This window comes from Taudactylus pleione, unplaced genomic scaffold (assembly GCF_031769625.1).
Source record: "Taudactylus pleione unplaced genomic scaffold, aTauple2 ptg000068l, whole genome shotgun sequence".
In the NCBI taxonomy this organism is placed as follows: Eukaryota; Metazoa; Chordata; class Amphibia; order Anura; family Myobatrachidae; genus Taudactylus; species Taudactylus pleione.
In genome coordinates, this window is record NW_028284470.1 from 547,286 (window position 1) to 571,638 (window position 24,353).

Consider the following 24,353-nt stretch of genomic DNA (forward strand, 5'->3'; position numbering starts at 1 on the left):
AACTTGCATGTTTTTCCGACTCAGAAAAACTCTCGAGATTTAAAGCAACAAGTGGTGGAAAGTCGAGCCAGCTCCCGGCGCTATTTGACTAATTATACTTATTAAAAGGCACTTTACAAGCTAGCAGCATGTGTGGGAAGCCAAGTGTCAGACTTCAGAAATACACAATATTAAACAGAAAAATTGCACACAGCGCTTGGTTTTAGCCTAATACATATATAACAGAATTTTCACTTGTCCAAAATTTGCTTTATGGCCCTCATTCAGAGCCGTACGCTCTGAGCAGAGCGCACGCTCTGAATGAGGGCCGGGCTCCATTTTCATGGAGCGTCCTCCTGGACGCTCGTATAGCTGTGGGTCACCACCCACAGGCTATACGAGCGTGCTTTGTGATGGCCGCGATGGTCGAGACCATCGCGGCCATCGAAATTGCGAGCCGGAGCCTGCGGTTGAGGTTTTCAACCGCAAGCTCCGGAGTGATTTTGGCTCTATCAGAGCCAAAATCACTCCCACTGACATCACTAGTGATGTCAGTGGGCCGGCTTCTGACGGGAGGCGTTCCCGTGGGAACGCCCCCGTCAGGGAGGCACGCCCCCGGCACGCCCACCAAAGGGGGCGTGCTGTCAATCAACATTGACAGCACGCCCCCTTTGATCGGACACAACGAGCGAAGGACTTTCCTTCGCTCGTCGCGTCTGGCGCATGCGCACGACGGAGCTCCCTCCGTCGTGCGCATGCTCAGTGCATAACATCGACCCACTTGCGAGCGGACAGCCGCTCGCGAGTGGGTCTGAATCAGGCCCTATATATTTAAGGCAATTAGAAATTGACACAATCTAATGGCACAATGTAACAATGTGATATAATCAGTACCTTTTACACCCAAAAAAGTGGGGATATCTCCTTGATCATAGCAGCAATTAGCTGTCTGGACTCTCACCACTATCCTGCGCTTAAACCGCAGTTGCCCAGAGCAACGGTCACCGCTCTCCTTTGTATTATCAATCTGAACACCTGGACACAGTGGCGTAACTATGGAGGGTGCAGGGGGTGCGGTTGCTATGGGGCCCGGCAGCTTAAGGGGCCCACCAGCCCAGCGATCGCACCCCCTGCACCTTCCATTTGCCGGGCGCCTGCTGAGATTGTGTTACCAGCGTGCGCCCGGCTCCTATTCAAACTCCCGGCGGCAGCCGGAGGACGGAGCTCACTCTGTCTTCCGGGTCCCGCAGTGCACTATGGGAGTGACTTCATGACGTCACTCCCATAGTGCCGAGGAGCGGTCGCCGTGGATGGACGGCTGCAGGCTCTGGTTTAAGGTAAGTGGTTTTTTGTATTTATTTTTTTATTTGTGTGAGCGTGCGCGCGCGCGGGGGGGGAAGGACAGCTACTAGGATCTCACTACTGGCCGTGGCAGCTACAGGGGGCCCACTACTGGGGGCAGCTACTGGGATCTCACTACTGGCTGGGGTAGCTACAGGGGGCCCACTACTGGGGGCAGCTACTGGGATCTCACTACTGGCCGGGGCAGCTACAGGGGGCCCACTTCTGGGGGCAGCTACAGGGGGCTCACTACTGGGGGCAGCTACAGGGGGCTCACTACAGGGGGCAGCTACAGGGGACTCACTACTGGGGGCAGCTACAGGGGGCCCACTACTGGGGGCAGCTACTGGGATCTCACTACTGGCCGGGGCAGCTACAGGGGGCCCACTACTGGGGCCCACTACTGGGGGCATTACAGGGGGCTCACTACTGGGGGCTCACTACTGGGGACTTATTACAGGAGGCTCACTACTGGGGACTTATTACAGGGGGCTCACTACTGGGGGGCATTACAGGGGGCTTACTACTGGGGGCTCACTACTGGGGGCATTACAGGGGGCTTAATACTGGGGGCATTACTACAGGGGGTATTATTACTACTGGGCACTGCGTAAGGGGCACCATTACAGTGGGCATTGCATAAGGGGCACCATTACAGTGGGCATTTAATGTTTTAGGGGAACTACTGTGGTCATTGTGTAAGACCTAAGTTAGGGGGGCCCCATAAAAATGTTGCTATGGGGCCCAAAAAGTTCTAGTTACACCCCTGCCTGGACACATAAGATAATATCTGCCACAGCCTGGAGCTAGGAGCGGCCTGCTCCCTTAGCCGCGATCTCACGATACTCACCGGCTTCTAATACCATTGGAAGACGGGCTCGGTGTGGACATAACCCAAACCTACTAGCAGAAGTGAGAGGTGTGTGCAATTGACCGTGGGTGCAATTGATCTTGACCGGCCTGCAGCTTGCTCACGGGAACTGCGCAGGCAACATTAATCCTAACCGGGCTTTAGCTCCATATATTTACGGAGACCACCCGGGAAGAGAGCCGGCATTGGTAATACAAATTGCATGCTTATTTACTAGTATCTGTGCTGGGACGCCAGCACACACACAAAGACACTTTCATTGTTTATATTTGACGGGCTGCTACGAAATAACTTTCAATTAACCATTTACTTGTCTATTTTTATGGACAGCTGTCTGGTTCATAATGTGTTAAGTTACAACTAAATATTTGAGGCCATTGCAGTTTTTCATATTAAGTAACATTGTTATCTTTTATCATTTTATGATGTATCTTTTTTGTGTGTAAGGCTGGGTACACGTAAAGATTTTCTATCCAACTAATTGATTGGTTGGAATGGAAATCTGGTAAGGTATGAAAGTAAATGACAATCAGCAATTTGCTCCCAAACGCCGGAAAATGGACAAAAACTGTTGTTTGGACAAATTGTTTAGATCAAACATTTAACAAACTTGTCTGACGACCATTTTCATCTGTTTTCTGGCATTTAGGAGCAAATTGCTGATCATCAGTTACTCCCATACATTACCAGATTTTCATTCCAACCAATCAACTAGTTGGCTGGTTGGACAGATAATCTTTAGGTGTGTACCCAGCCTAATGCTGCAGTGTTCTCCCCAGGCTGTATTTTGCAGGTGCACCACCCGGCAAGAAAGCCTACCACCCGGCACTTTGTGGGGACAGTATCTGGGATCTGTATAAAGAGGATCAGATCCTACAGACTTTGCAGCTTTTTCATAATCAAACGACTGGGCCTCTCATAAGAAGAGAATTAATATATAAAATGTTATTTCAAATTTAAATCATTATAAGGTCAGGGTTTAAAACACTTTATTATTGCAAAGGCCCCCACCCGGCTACTTCTTGATGCCACCCGGCTGGAAATTTTTTGTGGGGAGAACACTGTGCTGCATACACACGGGACGATTTTCCTGAACGATATATCGATATCGTTCAACGATAAATCGTTCATTTCATTCATTTTTATGCAGTGAACAATCGACCAAAATTGCGCGTTCCTACATGTACGATAACCATATCTATGGTCGACCATACATGCAGGCCAACTTGGGACGATTTTGTCAAGATTTGCCTGTAAAGACATGACTTCCCTGACATATCTATCAGTGTGTACACCCAAAATCGTTTGCCCTGCACTACAGAAAGTTGGAGGGAAATCTATCAGCGATATATTTGGTTGTGCAGGTTGTACCGTGTGTATGCAGCATTAGAGGTACTGATTATATCAGATTTTTACATTGTGTCATTAGATTGTGTCAATTTATAATTGCCCTAAATATATAAAACATATTTTAGACAAGTGGATTTTCCGTTATATCTTTATTAGGCTAAAACCAAGCGCTGTGTGCAATTTTTCTGTCTCAAGATTTAAACTCTCATCCAGGTGTTTCCTGTTTTGAAAATACAACTCGACCAATGTAATAGTGTGAGAGGTTACTGCTAAACTCTCACATTTTCTAAACTCTCACCCTATTACATTTGGCCCATAGGCTGAATAGTCGGGTCGCAAAATTGCAGCCTCCATTTCAATTTCAGTCAAAAAGTCGACATCCAAGGCTGTGCTAATAAACTGAGGGGGCCTATCCATCAATACTAAATAGCCCGGTAGCCATGCGGAAACGCTAGTGTACGCATATTTTAGTTGCCGGGCCATTCATCATCAGGGGTCCGAAAAGTTGAACGTTTTCGGAGTTTGCTTCCGAGAACAAGCGCCATCTTCAGACGGCTCTAGTTCTTGGATCCCCGCTCCTACCTATGGGAAGGAGTTCCGGAGATGCGAAGAGGGAATCAAGTGGATCCCTCCGCTGCCTCTTCACTACCTCCCCGGCGGCTGTGCGCATGCGTGACCTCGGCCTACGATGATGAATAGGCCCCTGAATGATTAATCTAACCCCCCCCCCACTGAGGCTTTTTAGCGTATCTATCTATCTCACTTTTCCTTGGGAAGGCAATGTTAAATTAAACAATTTACACATTGTAAGAGATGGATGAAGCAGACGCATTAACATAATCCATTCAAACCACAATTTAGTCAACCGTACTTAATTATAGTGTCTTCTAGACTGCCTTGAATTGAGAATGAAAAGGAGTGATGTAACCGAGCACTGTTTAATGTCCCTAAAATAATTTGCTCGAATGGAAATTGTAATGGATAGTGCATGGTAGTTTTAACCGCAAGCAAGTACACACTCTAACCATGCTAAACCTAATAATATTACTGCTATATTGCATTAAAGAGGTTCTTAGCATAATAATAACCATAATTATGGGCTGCCCACCGCATCCAGGTGACCTCTATCAGGCAGGTTCCTAACACTCGTATGGAACAAATACAGTGAGGGTAAGACCTACTATATATATGCTGTGTGTTAGTTTTGGGACTGGTATTGGGGCGCGGGGCTCTCTGGGCTGGTGTGGCTGGACTGTTTCATGGCATCATAATGTATACTTTCACTTCTTTAGTTTGTTTTTTATATATGTAGCACTTCATACACTTTTAATTATAACCTCTTACTTATGTAAGACGTAATCTTGCACTAGTATGATGCCATGGGGGCGGTTCTGCTGGGTTGGCCTGGGGGGTCCCATTCCCTGTATTTGTTCCATAGGAGTGTTAGGGATCTGCCTGATAGAGGTCACCTGGATGAGGTGGACAGGCCCATAATTATGGCCATTATTATGCTAAGAACCTCTTTGATGCAATATAGCAGTATTATTATTAGGTTGAGCATGGTTACAGTGTGCACTTGCATTTTTTATAGATTATAATTATTATCATCATAAAGCAAACGGACAGCAACACTCACAAACATAAGCTTCTGAAATTAGAAGTTACAAACACCTTATAACAAAGGACATTTACAAACAGCAAGGAGTCCAAGCCTTCAGGGCAAGCGCTGCTTTTTGATGTCACTTATCTGGTCTTGCAGGACAAGATGGCGGCATATGCAAAAATATGATTTAGTGAGGGTAATATACAGGGGTGCATGCTGCTTTGTAGGATGCATAGTCTCTCTCCATAAAAGGATCCTATTTTTCCAGAGTTGTGTTATGCTATACATGTAATAGGATGCATTTTGCATCCTTCTGTTGCACTACTTCTGGAAAACATATTTTTAAGCACATTTATACCAATGTAACAAAACCCAAAAGTGACACATGCACACCTTACAACATCTCAATTTTGACGATCTATGTGCTCTGTCCCAGCCGCCATCAGGACACTCTGACATAACATAGCAGGGCACTAGTTAATGGGTGGTGCACATATCTGCCACATATGGGCACGCAAATTAAAGTGTACTTGGAGGGGACTGTAGCGCACGAATGCCCCATGACACTTCACCCCCGTTACATGGACAGGCCCCCTGTCCCGATCCCCTTACTTGGAATGTTGGTAGGAACACACATGTATTAAAGAATAATTATAATGGCCATTATTAATGTAGAACATTAGTGAAGGTAAACTGGTCTCTATCTTAATAGAAAAATGCTAAAGCGATTGAGGTTTTAAATTTAAATGTTCCACAGTAGGACTGACAAGTGCGGTATCTTTCTCCCCACCATATGTATTTTCATGGCTATCTGCCAAATCCAGCCACAGGGTGATTTTCTGTGGCAAAGTAGTTTGTTTGGTTGATGTTTTTACCTATCACAGGATACTAGTGGATTGAGAAGTGGCATCCTGATGGGATGCCATCAAAATAATCCCGACACCTGTCAGAATCTCAACAGTAAGTACTGTGGTTAGGGGGAGGGTAAGGGGTTAGGCACTAGGTGGAGGGTTAGGAGCTAAGGGGGGATGGTTAGGTTTAGGGTGCGGGAGGGGGGAGGTAGGTTTAGGCACTAGGGGGGAGGTTAGTTTTAGGCAGCAGGGATGGAGGGTTAGGGAGAGGCATACTGACTGACAGGTGTCGCTATCCTAACCCTAATTCTGCCAGGATCCGCCAGAATCCCAAGAGCCAGCATCCCGAACCCAACCCATTCTGATGAATGTTGTTTGCACACACATAATGGCTGCCTCCACTGTATGTACTGTGACTAGCATTTGAATGGAGTAATAAAGTTATAACTATAAAGGGGTAAATTTACTAAAGTGAGAGTTTTTAAAGTGAGTTTTAAAAGTGATGTTGCCCATAGCAATCAATCAGATTCTACTTAACATTTAACTAGCACCTTCTAGAAGATAATAGCTAGAATCTGATTGGTTGCTAGGGGCAACATCACTTTTGCCTAAGTGTCTACGCTAAATGGAGAGATTCAATTGGCCAAGAGGTTCCAACGGGCCCCTGCATGCCAAATGCGGTTATCTCCCGTAACGATCTGCTATGTGCAAAGACACACACTGCTTTGGAATATGTCGCTTAATTGAATCTCCTCATTACTATTTAACTCAGATACAACAGAAATGTTCAACTTTCGACAAAAATTGAGCCTAAAGCTAGGCATCCACTATACATTTATCTGTCAGATCTCTGGCCCTGATTCAGAGCCGGATGCTCTGACAGCGCGCTCGCTCTGAATCAGGGCCGTCCGTCCTAGTTTTTGGAGCGGCCTCCTGGCCGCTGGCATAGCTGTGGGTGACCATTGCGACCATCGGGCTTGCGACGAGACCCTGCGGTAGGGTCTCGTCTGCAGCAAGCCCTGGAGTGATTTTGGCTCTATCAGAGCCAAAAACACTCCCAATGACATCACTAGTGATGTCAGTGGGGCCGGCCCCAGACTGTAGGCGTTCCCATGGGAACGCTTTCGTCTGGGCAGCCACGCCCCCGGCATGCCCACCAAAGGGGGCGTGCTGTCAATCACCATCGACAGCACGCACCCTTTGGTGCGAGACCCATAATGACGGCTTGGCCGTCGTTATTCGGATCTCGCGCATGCGCACGACGGAGCCGCCTCTGTCGTGCGCATGCGCACTTGGGCAACATCGACCCGCTCGCGAGCGGGTCTGAATCAGGCCCTCTGTCCAATCTGGCTGGTTGGAATGAAAACCTGGTAATGTGTGGGAGCAAATGACAGTCCATTATATGGTTTTAAACACTGGAAAATGGACAAAAATGATTGTTCAAATTGGTTAAATTTGTTTTATTTAACAAATTTGGCTGAACGTCCATTTTCGTCTGTTTTCCAGTGTTTGTGAACAATTGTTCAATTGTCATTTGCTCCCATACATTACCAGGTTTTCATTCTAACCAGCCAGATTGGACAGATATCTGACAGATAATTGTATAGTGCAGTGGTTCTCAAACTCGGTCCTCAGGACCCCACACACAGGGGCGTATCTACCCATTGGCCAGGATGGCACTCGCCAGGGGCGCCGACCAATGGGGGGGGCGCCGCCCGGCAGTGCCACCAGCAGCCAAGGGGTGGACAAGTCCCCCGGCCCCACAAATGTAGGGCAGACCGCAGTGAGAGCGGTCTGCCCTACACAGTTTACAAACAGCCGCCAGCGGCGGCTGTGTGTTTGTAATAGCAGCCAGCCAATGAGAGTCAGACAGACTCTCATTTGCTGTTGCGTCGTCCGAGGAGGGAGCCGGCTGGAGCTCACTAATGAGCTCCATCTTCCGGCTCCCACTGCAGCATGTGATGGGAGAGACGTCATGACGTCTCTCCCATGCAGGAGAAGAGCGGCCGGGACTCAGAGCGAACAGCAGCGATCGCGTCAGGAGCGGGTATCAGGTAAGTTGTATTTTTTCTGTGTGTGTGTGTGTAAGCCTGGCACTGCAGGGGGGGGGGTGCAATGAAATAGTGGGTGGCCGCTACTGAGAGCACTTTATGGGGTGTGCCCGCGACTGGGGGCACTGCACATGGGTGGGCACTGTATAGTGGGTACTACTACTGGGGGCACTGTATAGGGGGGACTACTACTGTGGGCACTGTATAGGGGGGGACTACTACTGGGGTCTACTACTGGAGGCATTGTATAGGGGGACTACTACTGGGGGCAATGTAGCATTGGGGGGACTACTGCTGGGGGCAATGCAGCATTGGGGGGGACTACTAACAGGGGCCACTGTATAGGGGGGACTACTACTGGGGGCAATGCAGTATAGGGGGGGGACTACTACTGGGGGCACTGCATGGGGGGGGCGTCAGACCATTACATTGCCAGGGGCGCTTTGATCCCTAGATACACCCCTGCCCACACAGTTCACGTTTTGCAGGTCACCCAGCTGGGCACAGGTGTATTCATTACTCACTGACACATTTTAAAAGATCCACAGGTGGAGCTAATTATCTCACTTGTGATGTTGTGAGGAGACCTGCAAAATATGCACTGTTTGGGGTCCTGAGGACTGAGTTTGGGAACCTGTGGTATAGTGTATGCACAGCATAAGTTGCACCGAGAAAAATGTGGTGAATCCCACACGATCAGCATACAGCTTTAATCAATAAATTTAAATCTATTACACTGAGGTGTTTTTTTCTGTGTGCCTTATATTTCCTCATGGACTTGGAATGTGATGATCACTATAAGATCATTTTCCTTCTCTCCGATTCCACATGTAAGTCAATCAACAGGAAAATAGTGACTGGAAGTGTGTCAGACTTTAACCACTAAACCTAAGACAAACTGACTTATATGTCAATTGGTTTTGTATGGTTAGCCTCACATAATAATCATTTATAATGCATTCTGCCTTAGGTAATTATTGTGTTTCATTAACTTTTCGGCTAACAACCTTCTGCATGTTTTTCTTAAGTCACATAACGACGTATCCTTGTCTTCCAAGAATAAACCTCTTTTTTTTTTTTTTTCTTGTCAGAAATTCTGAAAGATGAAGGTGTTATTATGCCTTTGGTTTCATTTGGTTTTTGTGGTTCATTTGGGGAACCCTGGTGGCCATTTCAATTCATTCCCAGTATCCTGCATTTCTCAGGCTTGCCTATCTGAGGAATGAAACTCACAGGGATGACACAGAGCTGGATTTAATAGAGTTGGACGTGCAGAAAGGAAGCATGTTAAACAAACTTTGTTCTATCGGGTGGGTCTATTTAAGTGAGCAGGGGGAGGGAAAAAAAAAAAACGGTGTGCCATATAAACTACTCAGCATAATTAGCATACTGTTTTCTTGAAATGTACTCAAAAATATTAAACGTTGGAAAAAAAAATTGTGTTGTCAGGATTTAAGAACACAATTTAAAACTGAATTCCACTTTTTGACATTATTTTAAAGGTTTCCCACCTTCCGTGATTTTAATTTAACTGGCTCATGCATAGACATTTTACTAACTGCACTGTTTGACTTTCTGGCTTATTTCTGAGTTTTTCAGCCACGTCATTATATTATCAGTCACAGTGGTTTATTTTTGTTGCCCTGATCTGCACATTTGACACAGATCTATCCAGGCTTTCCGTTGATGTGGGACAGAATTGAATCAAATGCAGGAGCTGATTTATGCTTGTTCCCTTCTGGGAATAGACTCACCTGGGACCAGGTATTGACGTTCCCCCACCGATGCATGTGGTGTTCACTTCGTGTAGGTAGGAAACACCATAAATTGAGCAGGATACTTTCCATAAAAGAATTTATTTCCAAGTAGATAAAAAGGCAAAAAAGTTAACTTAAAAACAGAACATAGGGCCTGATTCAGACCCGCTCGCGAGCGCACAGCGCTCGCAAGTGGGTCGATGGTCCCCCACTGTGCATGCCGGAGCCGGCTCCGGTGTGCGCATGCGCGAGACCCGGCCAGCGACGGGCGCTCCGTCGCCCAGTTTTGGAGGCGGGCAGGGGGGGGGGTGGCTGGACAAACGGAGGCGTTCTTGCAGGAACGCCTGCCGTTTGTGGGCGGCCCTACTGACATCACTCGTGATGTCAGTAGGTGGACTTCCTGCTCTATTAGAGCAGGAAGTCCACTGGGGCTTGCGGCCATGAGACCCTACCACAAGGGTCTCGTCGCAAACCCGATGGTCGCAATGGTCTTGACCATCGCGACCATCACCTGGCCGCTCGCATAAGCTGTGGGTGGTCACCCACAGCTATGCGAGCGGCCAGGAGGCCGTCTTTAAAAAAAAAAAAAAGGGACGCCCTGATTCAGAGCGAGCCCTTTCAAAGAGCGTCCGGCTCTGAATCGGGCCCATAGTCCCTTAACCGGGGCCCTCAGCATCATATGGACATCCCTAGAATAAACAGCCGCCTCACCCGGAATGAAATGGAGTATATCGATCTAATGGAGCAAGCTGTATAGGTAGTTCCACAGCAGCTGAGAGCAGGGTTGGCGATATTCTGGCTACCCCTTACTGGAGGGAGCAGCCAGATCGGCCTAGCAGGGGGCGGGGCCATCACCAGGGGGCGGGGCAGGACAGATTACCGGTGTTTGTGGGTGGAGCAGGGGTGTGATTACCGGCACTGTTATGCAGGGGACGGGCCCAAAATGACGCAATTCAGCATGAATCGCGTCGCCGCCCCCCCCTGCTGCGGGGATTTCTCTTATTAACGCGCAGAGGAAGGAGTTCTCGGAGTGGCCGCTGGGAGGCTTGCCTGCCCTTTTGGGGAGCAGGTAGCAGCACCCGATTTTCGGGAGGCTCCTGGCCGAATCGGGAGGGTAGGCAAGTATGGCTGAGAGTCTGCCTTTACCACCAACGCGTTTCTGTCTATTCTAGTCCTACCTCAGCCCTTTCTAGAATTTGTCAACTAACACAATGTCAATAACTAACATACTGTTGATGTTGCCAGAATGCCCTTAGTCAGAATGACAACAATGGGATTTCCAGTTTAGTTTTAGTCTAAACCTAATCCTAACCGCAGCCTACCCCTAATCTAACCCTGACCCTAATTGGTCTAAACCTAACCTAACCCTAATCTAACCTCAACCCTAAAATCGGGTGTTGACAGTGAAGCTGTCAATATTATGTCAGTGTCGACATTGTGGATGTCAACATGTTGAAAGTCAACCATTTGTAAATGTCGACATGCTAGACAGATTTAGTTCATCATAAACACAGAGGGGTCTATTCATCATCACTTAATTTTTACAAAAGCAGGTGAAAATGAACATATTGTAAAAATTAAGTTTTCGGGTCACTCATCAAGAAGGTAAGGCAAGAGATATCACAGATATACACCCCATACACTAGTATCACAGATATCTCCTACTTACCTTTCTCTGGCGGAATGGCCCGCTGTCCCCATACACTAGTATCACAGATATCTCCTAGTTACCTTCCTCTGGCGGAATGGCCCGCTGTCCCCATACACTAATATCACAGATCTCTCCTACTTACCTTCCTCGCTCTGGATCAGGGTCGGCCCTCTGGTTTATTTGAGCGGCCTCCTGGCCACTCGCATAGTTGTGGGTGTCTTGACCATCGCGACCATCGGGCTTGCGACAAGACCCTTGTGGTAGGGTCTCATTGCCGCAAGCCCAAAAGTGCTTTCGGCTCTAACAGAGCCAAAGGCACTCCCACTGACATCACTTGTGATGTCAGTGGGGCCGGCCCCAGACGGTAGGCGTTCCCATGGGAACGCCTCCATCTGGGCAGCCATGCCCCCGGCCCGCCCACCATAGGGGGCGTGCTGTCACTCAACATCGACAGCACTCCCCCTTTGGTACGAGACCTGGAGCGACGGTTTGCCCGTCACTATCCGGGTCTCGCACATGCGCACTGGGCCACCATCGACCCGCTTGTGAGCGCATAGCGCTCTCGAGCGGGTCTGAATCAGGCCCAGAATTCATCAAGCTCTGAAAATACATAGTTCTTTTTTTGGAGCGGCCTCTTAGCCGCTCGCATAGCTGTGGGTGACCACCCACAGCTATAACGAGCGGCCAGGAAGATGGTCGCGATGGTCAAGACCATCACGACCATCGGGCTTGCGACGAGACCCTTATGGTAGGGTCTCGCCCATTGCAAGCCCCAGAGCGGGAAGCTCTCCACTGACATCACTTGTGATGTCAGTGGGGCCATCCCTAAACGGCAAGTGTTCTAATGGGAACGCCTCCGTTTGGGCAGCCACCCCCCCGGCCCGCCCACCAAAGGGGGCGAGCTGTCCCTAAACATCGACAGCTCGCCCCCTTTGGTGCGAGACCCGGAGCGACGGAGTGCCCGTCGCTAGCCGGGTCTCGCGCATGCGCACGACGGAGCCTGCTCTGTCGTGCGCATGTGCTGTGGGCCACCATGGACACGGTTGCGAGCGCTCAGCGCTCGAGACCAGGTCTGAATCAGGCCCAACTTTCATAGTAAATATTGGTATATTGGAAGACAGTAATGCCTGCACTTCCACAATAAAATGAAAGTGGAAAATACAGTGGTTCAACTTGCTGGAAAAGACAGACGACCTCATTCAGACCCGGTCGCAAGCGCTGGAGCTCACTGCAAAAGGGCCGGCTGACGATGTTGATCTACAGCTCGGCCCATTTTGTAGGCGGGGCGGGGGAGTGGCTACACAAACGGAGGCATTCTTGACGGAACGCTTGCCGTTCTGTGGGCGGCCGCACTGACATCAGCAGTGATGTCAGTGGGGAGTTTCCTGTTCGATCAGAGCTGGAAGCTCCCTGGGGCTTGCGGTTGCCGAGACCCAACCTTAGGGTTTCGTCGCAAGCCCCGATAGTCGCGATATTCTTGACCATCGCAACCATCACCCTGGTCGGTCGCTAAGTTGTGGGTGGTAACCCACAGCTTAGCTAGCAACCAGGAGGCCGCACTAAAAAAAAAAGAAGCGGCCACCCTCATTCAGAGAGTGCGATCTCTTCTTGCGACCGACTCTGAATGAGGGCCATAGAGTGGAATGCATGAATGGGGTGCATCCCGCCACTCATCACAAGCATATGCTTGAAGAGAGTCACAAAGGATAGCTCTGCCGGTAAGACCTGTCCTTTGCGGTAGAAGGATTTCTGGGTTTAGGACCTGGGAGTCCTTCTGAGCATGGATCGAGTGACGTACGCGCTGCTCGGGTGCTGGAAGGCATCTGATTGGCTCCCTCTCAGGGGAGGAAGTGCGAATAGAAGCCCAAAGGCTTCTACTGGGTAACACTATCTAAAGATAGCGTTGCTGGAGCTTGGTGCATATGTGGTAAGCGGCCAAACGTAATGTTCGGAGGTTTGACCGTAAAATATGCATTGATACATCCCGCCCAGAGTCATAAAATGTATTGCAGAATTCTATACACACAGCCTGTGTCATATGTTTTTCCTCTGCTACTGGGCCCAAACCCCACAGCAGTTATATGGACTTAATAGTTTTGCCTTTGTATTTTGGCTGTCAGTCAATGACAGCTTCTCACTTGACACAGTGGGCCTGATTCAGACCCGGTCGCAAGCGCTGTGTGCTCGCAAGCGGCCCGATGTGGGCCTGATTCAGACCCGGTCGCAAGCGCTGTGTGCTCGCAAGCGGCCCGATGGTCTGCGTACGCGCATGTGCAAGCATCGCAGTGCGCATGTGCGAACTACTCATTGTGATCGCATACCATCCGCTCGCCCAGCAAAGACAGCCCAGCAGAGTGAGTGACAGGAGAGGCCGTTTGTGGGTGGTAACATGGGCAGTCCATTAAAAACGGGGGAGTGGAGGTGCGAACGCAGGAGTGCCTGATTGTTTCAACGCCGTTTTAGAGGCGTGCATAATTAACAGGCATCGTCATAGTCCACGTCACTTGGCTGTTTTTTACACTGAAGTCCTCGCAGTGCTTGCGGTAGGGTAAGGCAACCACAAGCGCTGCATTAGCTTCCGATGGTGCTCGATGTACCAATGTTTAAAGACACTTGCTGGAGATGACATGCGCTAGTGGGCGTCTCTGCATACTCTAATGGGCATCTGCATTCGCAGAGCGATCGCTCGCACAGCCAAAGTGGGTGTGCTTATGCCTTGGCGAGCAATCGCATTCCATGACGTCAATTTGGAAAATTTGCATACGCAGGATGCGAGCGTCCACAACAAGCGAGCGAGTCTGAATCAGGCACAGTGTCCATGTTTCAGTAACACAGTGCTTATACAAATTCAGGGCTTCTTTTGGCTTATATGGATGTATGCATGCATCTTAGTAACCATTTAGAAGACTGAGGGGTCAAAATGTGCAGTTCATTGTGTTGCATGCAAAGTTGTTCTTGAAAAGGGTTAAATGGGGATACGATAGCACGGGTGGCCCTGTAAATACAAATGACCAAATATTCAGGAGAGGAAAATCATTCCATTTCAGAATACCGATCATGAAATGAAAACAGCATTTAGGGAATTCTCGTCATGCCACGAACAGAGCTGGCATTAAGGAGTTCGAAACTTGAGTTGAATCTGTGCTGAGAAAGTCCCAATGAAGGAAGTGTTGGGAATTATTTTATAGAAACGGGCTGAATATAGAGTTTACAACTGAGACACTGCAGACTGTATTTCTAGAAATATTTACCGCGCTATCTGGAATTATTCTTACATAAAGGAATGCTGTTTGGAGCTCGGAGTTAAAAGCTCAATGTTGTGTTCCTGCCTGATGCAATATATCAAAGTTTGTAAAGCCCTTCTTACAGTCAGCATATTCCTCTGAGAACCGGACTTTTGAGGACAACTATATGTGGAACGTACAGTAATATCTTTTATCTTGAGATAGATATTCAGCTGGAAAGGGATTATATGTAAGAAAATAACTTGGTATACCTTTTATAAAATGATTTATGGCCATCTGCTGCTGGGGCAAACATGAATTAAAGATAATATTAAATTTATATTACTTTGACCACAGTAGAACTGGCCAGCGCGTACATTTTAGACAAGTACTCGGTGATAAATCTTATAAACAAACGGACAGACTGTAATGTCCATCACGCAATCACCATCTCAGAAGATCAAGGAACGCACTAACTGGGGACATAACAATCAGACAAATATACTGTTCCACATACCAACAAGAGTTACCAGTCCCATAGAGAAGTACAATATGCATTAATAATCGAGACAGTAGAAAATAAACACTTAGGGGTATATTTACTAAAGTGCAGGTTTATAGAAGTCGTGTTGCCCATAGCAACCAATCAGATTAAACTTAATTATCTAGCACCTTCTACAAGATAATAGCTAGACTCTGATCGGTTGCTATGGGCAACACCTCCACTTCAATAAACCCGCACTTTACAGTAGTAAATATACCCCTTAACCTGAAATGCAGTATATCAGTACCAGAGCCGTAACTAGACTTTTTGGTACCCTGTGCCAGAGAGAGCATTGATGCACCCCCCCCCCATTTTATAAATAGGGACATAAGATAGTTAGAATGATAACAAACAGGAAAATTGACAGGCCCAAACAGTGCCCCCTGCCCTGTGCCATGGCACTGGTCGCACCACCCTAGTTGCGGCCCTGACCAGTACTACAAAGGTATACATAATTACTATCCCAACATGCTTTGGCACAACTAGGGAACATTGGGCCTGATTCAGACCCAGTCGCGAGCGGCTGTCCGCTCGCAAGTGGGTCGATGTTATGGACTGAGCATGCGCACGACGGAGGGAGCTCCGTCGTGCGCATGTGCCAGACGCGACGAGCGAAGGAAAGTCCTTCGCTCGTTGTGTCTGATCAAAGGGGGCTTGCTGTCGATGTTGATTGACAGCACGCCCCCTTTGGTAGGCGTGCCTCCCTGACGGGGGCGTTCCCACGGGAACGCCTCCCATCAGAAGCCGGCCCACTGACATCACTAGTGATGTCAGTGGGAGTGATTTTGGCTCTGATAGAGCCAAAATCACTCCGGAGCTTGCGGTTGAAAACCTCAACCGCAGGCTCCGGCTCGCAATTTCGATGGTCGCGATGGTCTCGACCATCGCGGCCATCAAAATGCACGCTCGTATAGCCTGTGGGTGGTGACCCACAGCTATACGAGCGTCCAGAAGGACGCTCCATTTTCAGGGAGGCCGGCCCTCATTCAGAGCGTGCGCTCTGCTCAGAGCGTACGGCTCTGAATGAGGGCCATTATTTCCAGATCCAAGGAAGCCAATGGTCAGATTAAAGAGATAAGAGGTAATGAGAGGTCCCTCTTTCCAGCACCAGCTAAATCCCTGATGCTAGAAGACAAGCGAATGCCTTATAATCACCAAACTGCCTGCAGCACTGTGCCATTAGCTTGTATTTAAATTCTTCCAGTTAACAGTTGCAGAGAAGGTAACACAAACTGGAGTTTAAAGTGGGAGGTGGTAGGCCAGGCAGCACTGTATAGAAGGGCTACTTAACAAGAGCCACCAAACTAAACAATATTACGCCACAGGAGGGCAAATATCACTTAGACACCTAAACTAAAGCTCAAAAGGTGCCATGCTATATATATTAGCAAACATGTACGTTTGGGCCTGATATAGTCTATGGATGCTACTTGTTTGAAAGTGGAGTAAACAATGGTGCAGGGATACCCAGAACATTCAAGAGAATCTGCTCTTCAAGTCATAGCCCCTGTCCGTGGTGCTGACTTTTCAGCAGGTTGCCTAGTGTTAAGCTACTAGCCCCATCATTCCCTGGGACTGAGGAACTGATTGAGTTTATTGGGATTTGTAAATCCAGGAGAGTTGTACGCTATGGTGAAGTTTTGGCAGTTGAGCCTATTTTCCTATTTCGCATGCGCAAAATGCTTTGGAAAGTCCCTTTGTGCTCATGCGAACTAAAGTTTTAAACAGAACTCGCAATGTCTCCATGACTGCAAGGTCCTAAACAGACCAGTGCGATCCAGGGGCGTTCCTGGGTTGAGTTGGGGAGGAGACCGAAAGTGTTCACAAAAAGATGCCGGTCCATCTGCATTATGGGAGTTCCAGGGGTGTGTCTGCCGTCACGGCTGCGTTCCCAATTGAAGGACCACAGTCGTAAGCTGGGCACACATTAGACGAAGTACACCCAGCCGATCTACACACTTGCCAATGCCGGCAGCGGTGGAGTGGCGTTGGGGGGGTTGGATAGCAGGAGTCGATGTGTGTCCAATGTGGCGTCGATGGCGGTGTGTCAGTGTGTTGTCAACCCCCAGAGGATCTGCACACAACGCAGACAGGGGAAGTGGGTGTAACAACATTTGCAGAGTCCGTCGCACACTATGGCGTATATTTACTAAAGTGAGAGTTTTTAGAAGTGGAGATGTTCTCCATAGCAACCAATCAGATTCTAGCTATTATCTTCTAGAAAGTGCAAGATAAATGTTAAGTAGACTCTGATTGGTTGCTATGGGCAACATCTCCATTTCTAAAAACTCTCACTTTTAGTAAATATACCCTTATGTCAGGCGGGGAGACAGGCATTAGCATATTTTTGCAAATACATTGCGAGCGCAGTTGAGAATGCAATAGTGTACAACTCTAAATCAGGCCCTTAGTCTGGTCTGCCGCCTTCTTCTTATCTCTCCTGTATGGATCTGGAGAATGTCGGGCTGAACAGTATTGGATGTATTAGTAAAGTTGCAGCAAGGACCAAAATTTTGGCAATTTAGTTGCAAGAGTTAATGTGACAATTTTTTTTTTTTAATGTAAAACGAAGTTGGTTTTGCTTTAATAAAATTGCAGCGTTAAAACTCGCAGCTACTGTAAATCAAAGACATCCCGGCCCTTGCCGCATCTCGCAGACTATTACATTAGGCCCGTGGTCTTTAGGGAGGGACCCTCATGGGACTACTACCTGGTGATAGCCTTTTTTAGGGGAAGAAATACACTTTTGAGCTCTTATGCAATTATTAACTAATGATGTATACCAGCAAGACATTTAAAATTTGAATAAGTACATATGCTGAATATTTACTTAGGGAAATGTTTTACAAATAAAGGAAACAGGAAATATTATGACTTTTATTGCAATTATTATTTATTTTGTTTCCTTTGTCTCTAAAATAAATTAGGTTATGTAGTTTTCTTATGCATAGAAGTAAACAATTACATATAATAAAAGGGGAAATCAACAGAAAATCCGCCACCCAGTCTTATTCAGATGTTGTTATATACTGTGTTTTCGGGTGTACGATGGTATGCTAATAATACCCCAGCCGCAGAAACTTGTATGGAGACGCCAACACTATGTACACATATGCAGGATTGAACGCAGGCAAACATCAACTCCTTGAGTGAAACACTCGAACTCCGTGCCTGATTCAGACCCTCTTGCTAGATGCGTTCGCATGCATTCAAAGTATGCAAATGCTGCGATCGCACGGCAAGGCATTAACACGCCCACTATGTCTTGGCGTGCGATCGCAGTGTGTATTTAGACGCCCATCAGCCTGTCTTAAGACGCCCACTTTCCCACGTCATCTGCAGGAAGTGTATGCAACTATCGGTAACATCGAGTCGAATCGGACCCATATGCAACACTTGTGGCTGACCACGCCCTACCGCAAGCACTGCGAGTGCTAGAGTGTGTAATTCAGCCATGAGATGTGTATTATGACGCTTCATCTTAATTATGCACGCCTCTGAAACGGCGTTAAGACGCTCAGACACGCCTGTGTTTGCACCACCACCCCACCGTTTCCATCGACCATCCCGTCACCACCCACAAACGGCTCATCCTGTCAATCAATCTAGCGAGGTGTCTATGCGCTGCGAGCGAACGCTTCCCAATCGCATGGACTGGTTCACGCACTGCGTCTTATACGCATGCGCTCATTCCAAACATCGGCAGGCTACGTGCGAACGCAGCCTAGCGAACGGGTCTAAATCAAACCCTCTATTACAGTGCCGGAGTTGTATGCCCACAATGGCAGAACATCTGGATGCGTGTTTTGCCGCTGTGAATTGAGAACCATGCGAAATTGCACACTCTCACACCCTATTACTCCCACTTTTTCAAAACACACACCCTATTACATCTCGCCATTGCATCTCTGCTTTTGTAAGCAACTAAAATCTCATCTGCGGCAGCATCACCGTACAACGCTGAAGCGGTCCCTCTGTGTGCACATATTTTTATGGTGTTCATGGACAAAATGTTTTAAACTAGACTGCACTGGATTTTAGTCTATGTTTGTCTTCCAATAAAACAATATGCAAACCTAGATAGCAGTCTTTCCAGAGAAAAGTCAGGGACAAATTGTCTAATTTGAGGAGATGTAATTGCGCACGAAAGACCCTCTTATCTGACAGCACAGACAGCTGAGAGGATTTCCATGAACACCATTTATCTGAACGTCCTCTAATTCTTAAGAAAGAAAAAAAAATTCAATATCAAGAAAGAAACAACTAAAGATCGCAGCCCAGTGTCTTCAAACTAATCTGTTGTCACAGGGTTAAGGCAGATGCCGGACTTGGGTGAAATCCTCAAACCCAGTGGGTTTTTTTTTCTTTTTTTAATGAGTCACGTATACATGTTGTAAAAAGTTTGCCTTAATTATTTTATTATTTTTATAGTCTGTTGGTTGGAACAGAGATACTGTACATAGTAGCAGGGCCGTAGCCAGGGCTGTTACACCGTCGCTGCCCCACGGCCCTTGCTTCTGGCTATGGCATTCTGCCGCCAGTATCGCTGCTTCAGTGCCACCTGTAGTGCCTGTTTTGAAGACGCTGCAGGCACTGCTGCACTTCCGGATGCTGTAGGCCACGCCAGCAGGGGGCACTGTTCAGCTCTGTTATGTCCCTGCATAGTATCACTGGCTGTATGAAGGGGCACAAATGTCATTAGCTGAAATTACTTTCCCTCTATACATAATAAGCCTGATTCTGAGTTGGGGCTTCCACTTTCAGCCGGATGGATTTTCTGTGCACTTCGGCAATTTCTCGCTTTTCAATATAGTAAGTAGAATGACATGGCCGTATGGAACGGCGGCCGCAGATGTGCAAGACTCAGAATCAGGCGCTATTGTGTACAATACAATGGTTGATCTTTTGACCTTTAGCGCTATATCCTGTGGGGGGGGGGGATGCAACTGGTGCCATCTTTCAGAAGGCAAAGTGCCACTTTCAGCTGTCCCCACGGAGTAAAACCGCCGATGATTCAAGACACTCAACCATTGGTGCACTTGCACATGCTCTACAACGACCTGCAGCCACTTCAGGTTGGCTGGGAGGAATTTAATTAGCCCGTGACTAGCCCCGAGGCAGCACCTAACACAGATATATGTTTGCACCATGCGGAGGGCCACAGGCCACTAACTGAATAGCATTGAGCTCTTTACTCAGGAAGCCACGTGGTAAAGACAGCGGCTAATTAACTTTTCCTCCCCTGGGTGCATGCATGATCCCTCCCACTGATACTATATACATTATTAGTGTTCACTCTAGCTCCGGTGGCAGGCAGGGCATGTCTATAAGACGCGTCCCCTTTTTTCGTCATACTTGGGGGCGTGCCCGGCACTTACGGACACGCCGGGCAGCCCCCAAGCGCTGCAGACAGGGAGAATAGATGCTGGGCGCATGCGCCCGGCGTCTATTCTCCGGCGGTGACCGGGTCACCGCACATTTCTCCACCCGCGGGACACTGCATCCCGCGGGTGAAGACGGCACCCGCAGGCTGTGAGGGCATGGCGCTTTTTGCCCTCCTTCTGGAGGGCAGGGTGCTTTTTGCCCTCCAGAAGGAGGGTAGGGCGCCGCGCCCAGCTAAAACAGCCTAGCGGGAACGCTACATTATTAGTGTGGATTCTGTGGCCTATTGTACTTGCATTATTCATTATTCATATTTGCAATCAATCCACAAACAGTCAAAAATATTCCTAATTGTTTTATTTCTGTCGATTCACATTTAATCAGGCAATGCAATTGTTTTGGGGACCACAATCGGGGCCGTAGAGAGCTGGCCCAGGGGAAGGGACAGGGGTGTATCTATAATGGGTGCAGGGTGTGCGGTACACACGTGCCCCTGGGTCATGGGGGGGCACGCAATGCACACCCTGCACCCATATTATCTAATACCTCTCCGAGGTCCAGCGTCTGGTGTCTCAGTCCTGCACAAATGCCGGAAAATGTCCGCCGCTGCCATTTTCCGACGTTTTACGAATGCGCAGTGAGGAAATCGATGCTGCGGTCGGCTGTCAGATGTAGCAGTCTGCTGCTGGCCACCGGGGAGAGAGGAGGGGGCCCCGGACGGGGAATAAACACGGGCCCCCTCCTCTCTTAATATGCCCCTGGGATGGGGATGTGACCTAATGGCGGGGGCGCTGTTAGCTTCACAGCCTGGCGCAAATTACAGGCAGAGGAGATTGCTCAGCAGCAACAAGCAGTGTCCCACTAAGGCCCAGCACACAGCAGCATGTGCGGGGCTGCTAACAGGCAAGATGGGGGGAGGGGGCGGCTTCAGATCTGGGCCCCCGCTGGGCACCTCCAGCAAGCCCAGGTCGGGTAATTAGTATCCACTCCTCCCCCCTCTTGGCGCCTCTGGTCACAATTGCTCTGATAGGGAAAAATGTCTACACCAGAGGTTCCCGAAAGGTGTCCTCAAGGCGCAGTTCAGGTTTTAGAGATATCCATGGTTGAGCACAGGTGGTTAAATCAAATTGGCTGAGGTACTTATTGTCACCTGTGGTCAAGCATGGGTATCCTTAAAACATGGACTGTTAGGGTGCCCTGAGGACTGAGGACCTGATTCAGACCCGTTCGCACCCAGCATATGCAAATTCGGCTAAGTGACGGCATGGGAGGTGCTCGCTCGGAAAGGCATAAGCATGCCCACTTTGTTTTGGCGAGCGATCACTTTGTCTCTATAGACGCCCTTTAGCTTATGAGGAGACGCCCACTAGCGCACGTCATCTTCAGGAAGTGTATTAAAACATTGGTACATTGAGTACAATCGGAAGTGATCGCAGCACTTGTGGTTGCCTTACCCGACCGCAAACACTGCGAGGACTTCAGTGTAAAAAACAGGCATTTGACATGTACAATGACGCTGGCTATTAATTATGCACGCCTCTGAAACGGCGTTGAAACACTCAGGCACGCCTGCATTCGCAACTCCACTCCCCCGTTACTAGTGCCCTGCCCATGTTACCACCCACAAACGGCCTCTCCTGTCACTCATTACACTGGGCTGTCTTTGCTGGGCGAGTGAGCGGAATCCGATCGCTCCGAGTAGTTCACGCACGCGCAGAACGAAGCGTACGCATGCACGGTTGCTTACCATCGACCGCGAACGAGCGAGCGGCTCTGAATGAGCTCCTGAGTTTGGGAACCTCTGGTCTAAACTATGATCACACGTTCATCTAAAACATCATATCAGCACAAATAAAACTAATCTACTCTATATAAAAGTGGTTTAGATTCTACATATAGTGGGCCTGTAATGTAATAAGCCACATATATTACTAAAGCATAATTATATAGCTACATAGTTAGCAAAAACTAAAAAAAAAAAATGTATCAAATACTGATACTCTTAATATTTTTTTTTATGTCCAGAGTAAAGTTATTGGCTTAGAAGAAAACACAGAAGTATCTCTAGAGGTGACTTTGAACTGAGCCCTGCAGCTAGCGTGAGGTAGGCAGAGCATTCTGTGATTACATTAGGAGGTTGTTTACAGGCAGCTGAAGTTTTAGGCCGGTCATCAGCTACTTACGTAATCGCCTTCATTGAGTCCGAGCTTTTGAACAGAACTTTTCACCTCGATGGAAAACTTCTCAAACTCGGGTTTTACTGTCCTGAGTAGAGTAACTGTTTGCAAGGATGCGTAGGCTTGCTTTGCTTCAACGTCGTGCTTGTCTCCTCTCCTCCACGAGCCATCTCCTAGGGGAGATATAAAAACATTTACAATCTGGGCCAGTCACCATAAAGAAGCAGTCTCTCAATCGGCTATTGCCCCTGCATAAGGCAGTAAACAGATATGTTTGTAAATAACAGTATAGTCTATTGTTTGTTGGTTTGTTTTTTTTGCGTTCCACCAAAGTAGAAAAAAAATGGCAGGAATGTGTCCTGGGAGCATTAAAGCAGCACTGTATTTACAGTTCTAGCCTCCTCAGACATGCCACATTAGACACAGCGCCTGTCGCTAGAAGTTGCATTCCCTGCATTTGGCTTAGTGAAAATATAGAATAAACACAAAGCAGATTGATGATATCCATGGCTGTATACTTAACCCCTTAACTTGCGTCATCGCATGGAATGCAACCCGTGCAACCGCGCCGCCCTGCATGCATCCCCTGGCTTTTAAAGAGGAGATCCGTTCTTCACCTGTGCAGCCAGAACGGATCTCCCCGGACCCCCCCCAGACCCCCATGCAGTGATGCAGCGGACATCACTGCCTGTATCGCGCCCCAGAATAACATGCAAATGGCACTCTGGAGTGCTGCGCTGGGGACAAGAGTGGGAGCACTATTTGGTTGATCTCTGCTAGTGCTTTTGATGATCAGTCCCATCACGCGCTCTGCATGAGTGGAGGAGGAGGAGGAGGACGGCGGGGTAATGACCCATGGGGGTGGGGACTGATACCCCTGGGGGAGATCTACTTTCAGTGGGGGTGGGTGATGGGTCCCATTAAAGTAATTTGATGCTGGAGGGGGTGGAGCGTAAAATAATATAGTAAAAAAATTGTGTGTGTGTGGGGGGGGTGGTTAATATAGAAATAGAGTGTGTGTGGGGGTTAATATAGAAATAGAGTGTGTGTGGGGGGGTTTGCAAAAAAAACGGGCGTTTTACACGAGGTGGTTGGGTTATAAAACAGTGGCCCTGATTCAGAGCTGGTCGCTCTGACAGAGCGCTCGCTCTGAATCAGGGCCGGTCTTTTTTTTTTTTTGAGAACGGCCACCTGGCCGCTCGCATAGCTGTGGGTGACCACCCACAGCTATAGTGAGCGGCCAGGAAGATGGTCGCGATGGTCAAGACCATCGCGACCATCGGGCTTGCGACGAGACCCTTGTGGTAGGGTCTCGTTGCCGCAAGCCCCAGAGAGATTTCGGCTCTAACAGAGCCGAAATCTCTCAGACTTACATCACTCCTGATGTCAGTGGGGCCGGCCCCCAACGAAGGCGTTCACATGGGAACGCCTCCATTTGGGCAGCCACTCCCCCGGCCTGCCCACCAAAGGGGGCGTGCTGTCACTCAACATCGACAGCACACCCCCTTTGGTACGAGACCCGGAGCAACGGATTGCCTGTCGCTATCCGGGTCTCGCGCATGCGCACTACGG

General features: G+C 48.4%; 1 protein-coding gene across 1 annotated transcript in view; it reads right to left on the reverse strand.

Annotated features, from left to right (window-relative positions):
• NPR3 (natriuretic peptide receptor 3) overlaps window positions 1-24,353 on the reverse strand; it is a 147,385-nt gene that overhangs the window by 71,516 nt on the left and 51,516 nt on the right. The window contains exon 3 of the mRNA XM_088466958.1: window positions 22,788-22,954. Within this exon, the coding sequence (XP_088323084.1) occupies window positions 22,788-22,954 (167 nt within the window). The remainder of the gene's footprint in view (window positions 1-22,787; window positions 22,955-24,353) is intronic.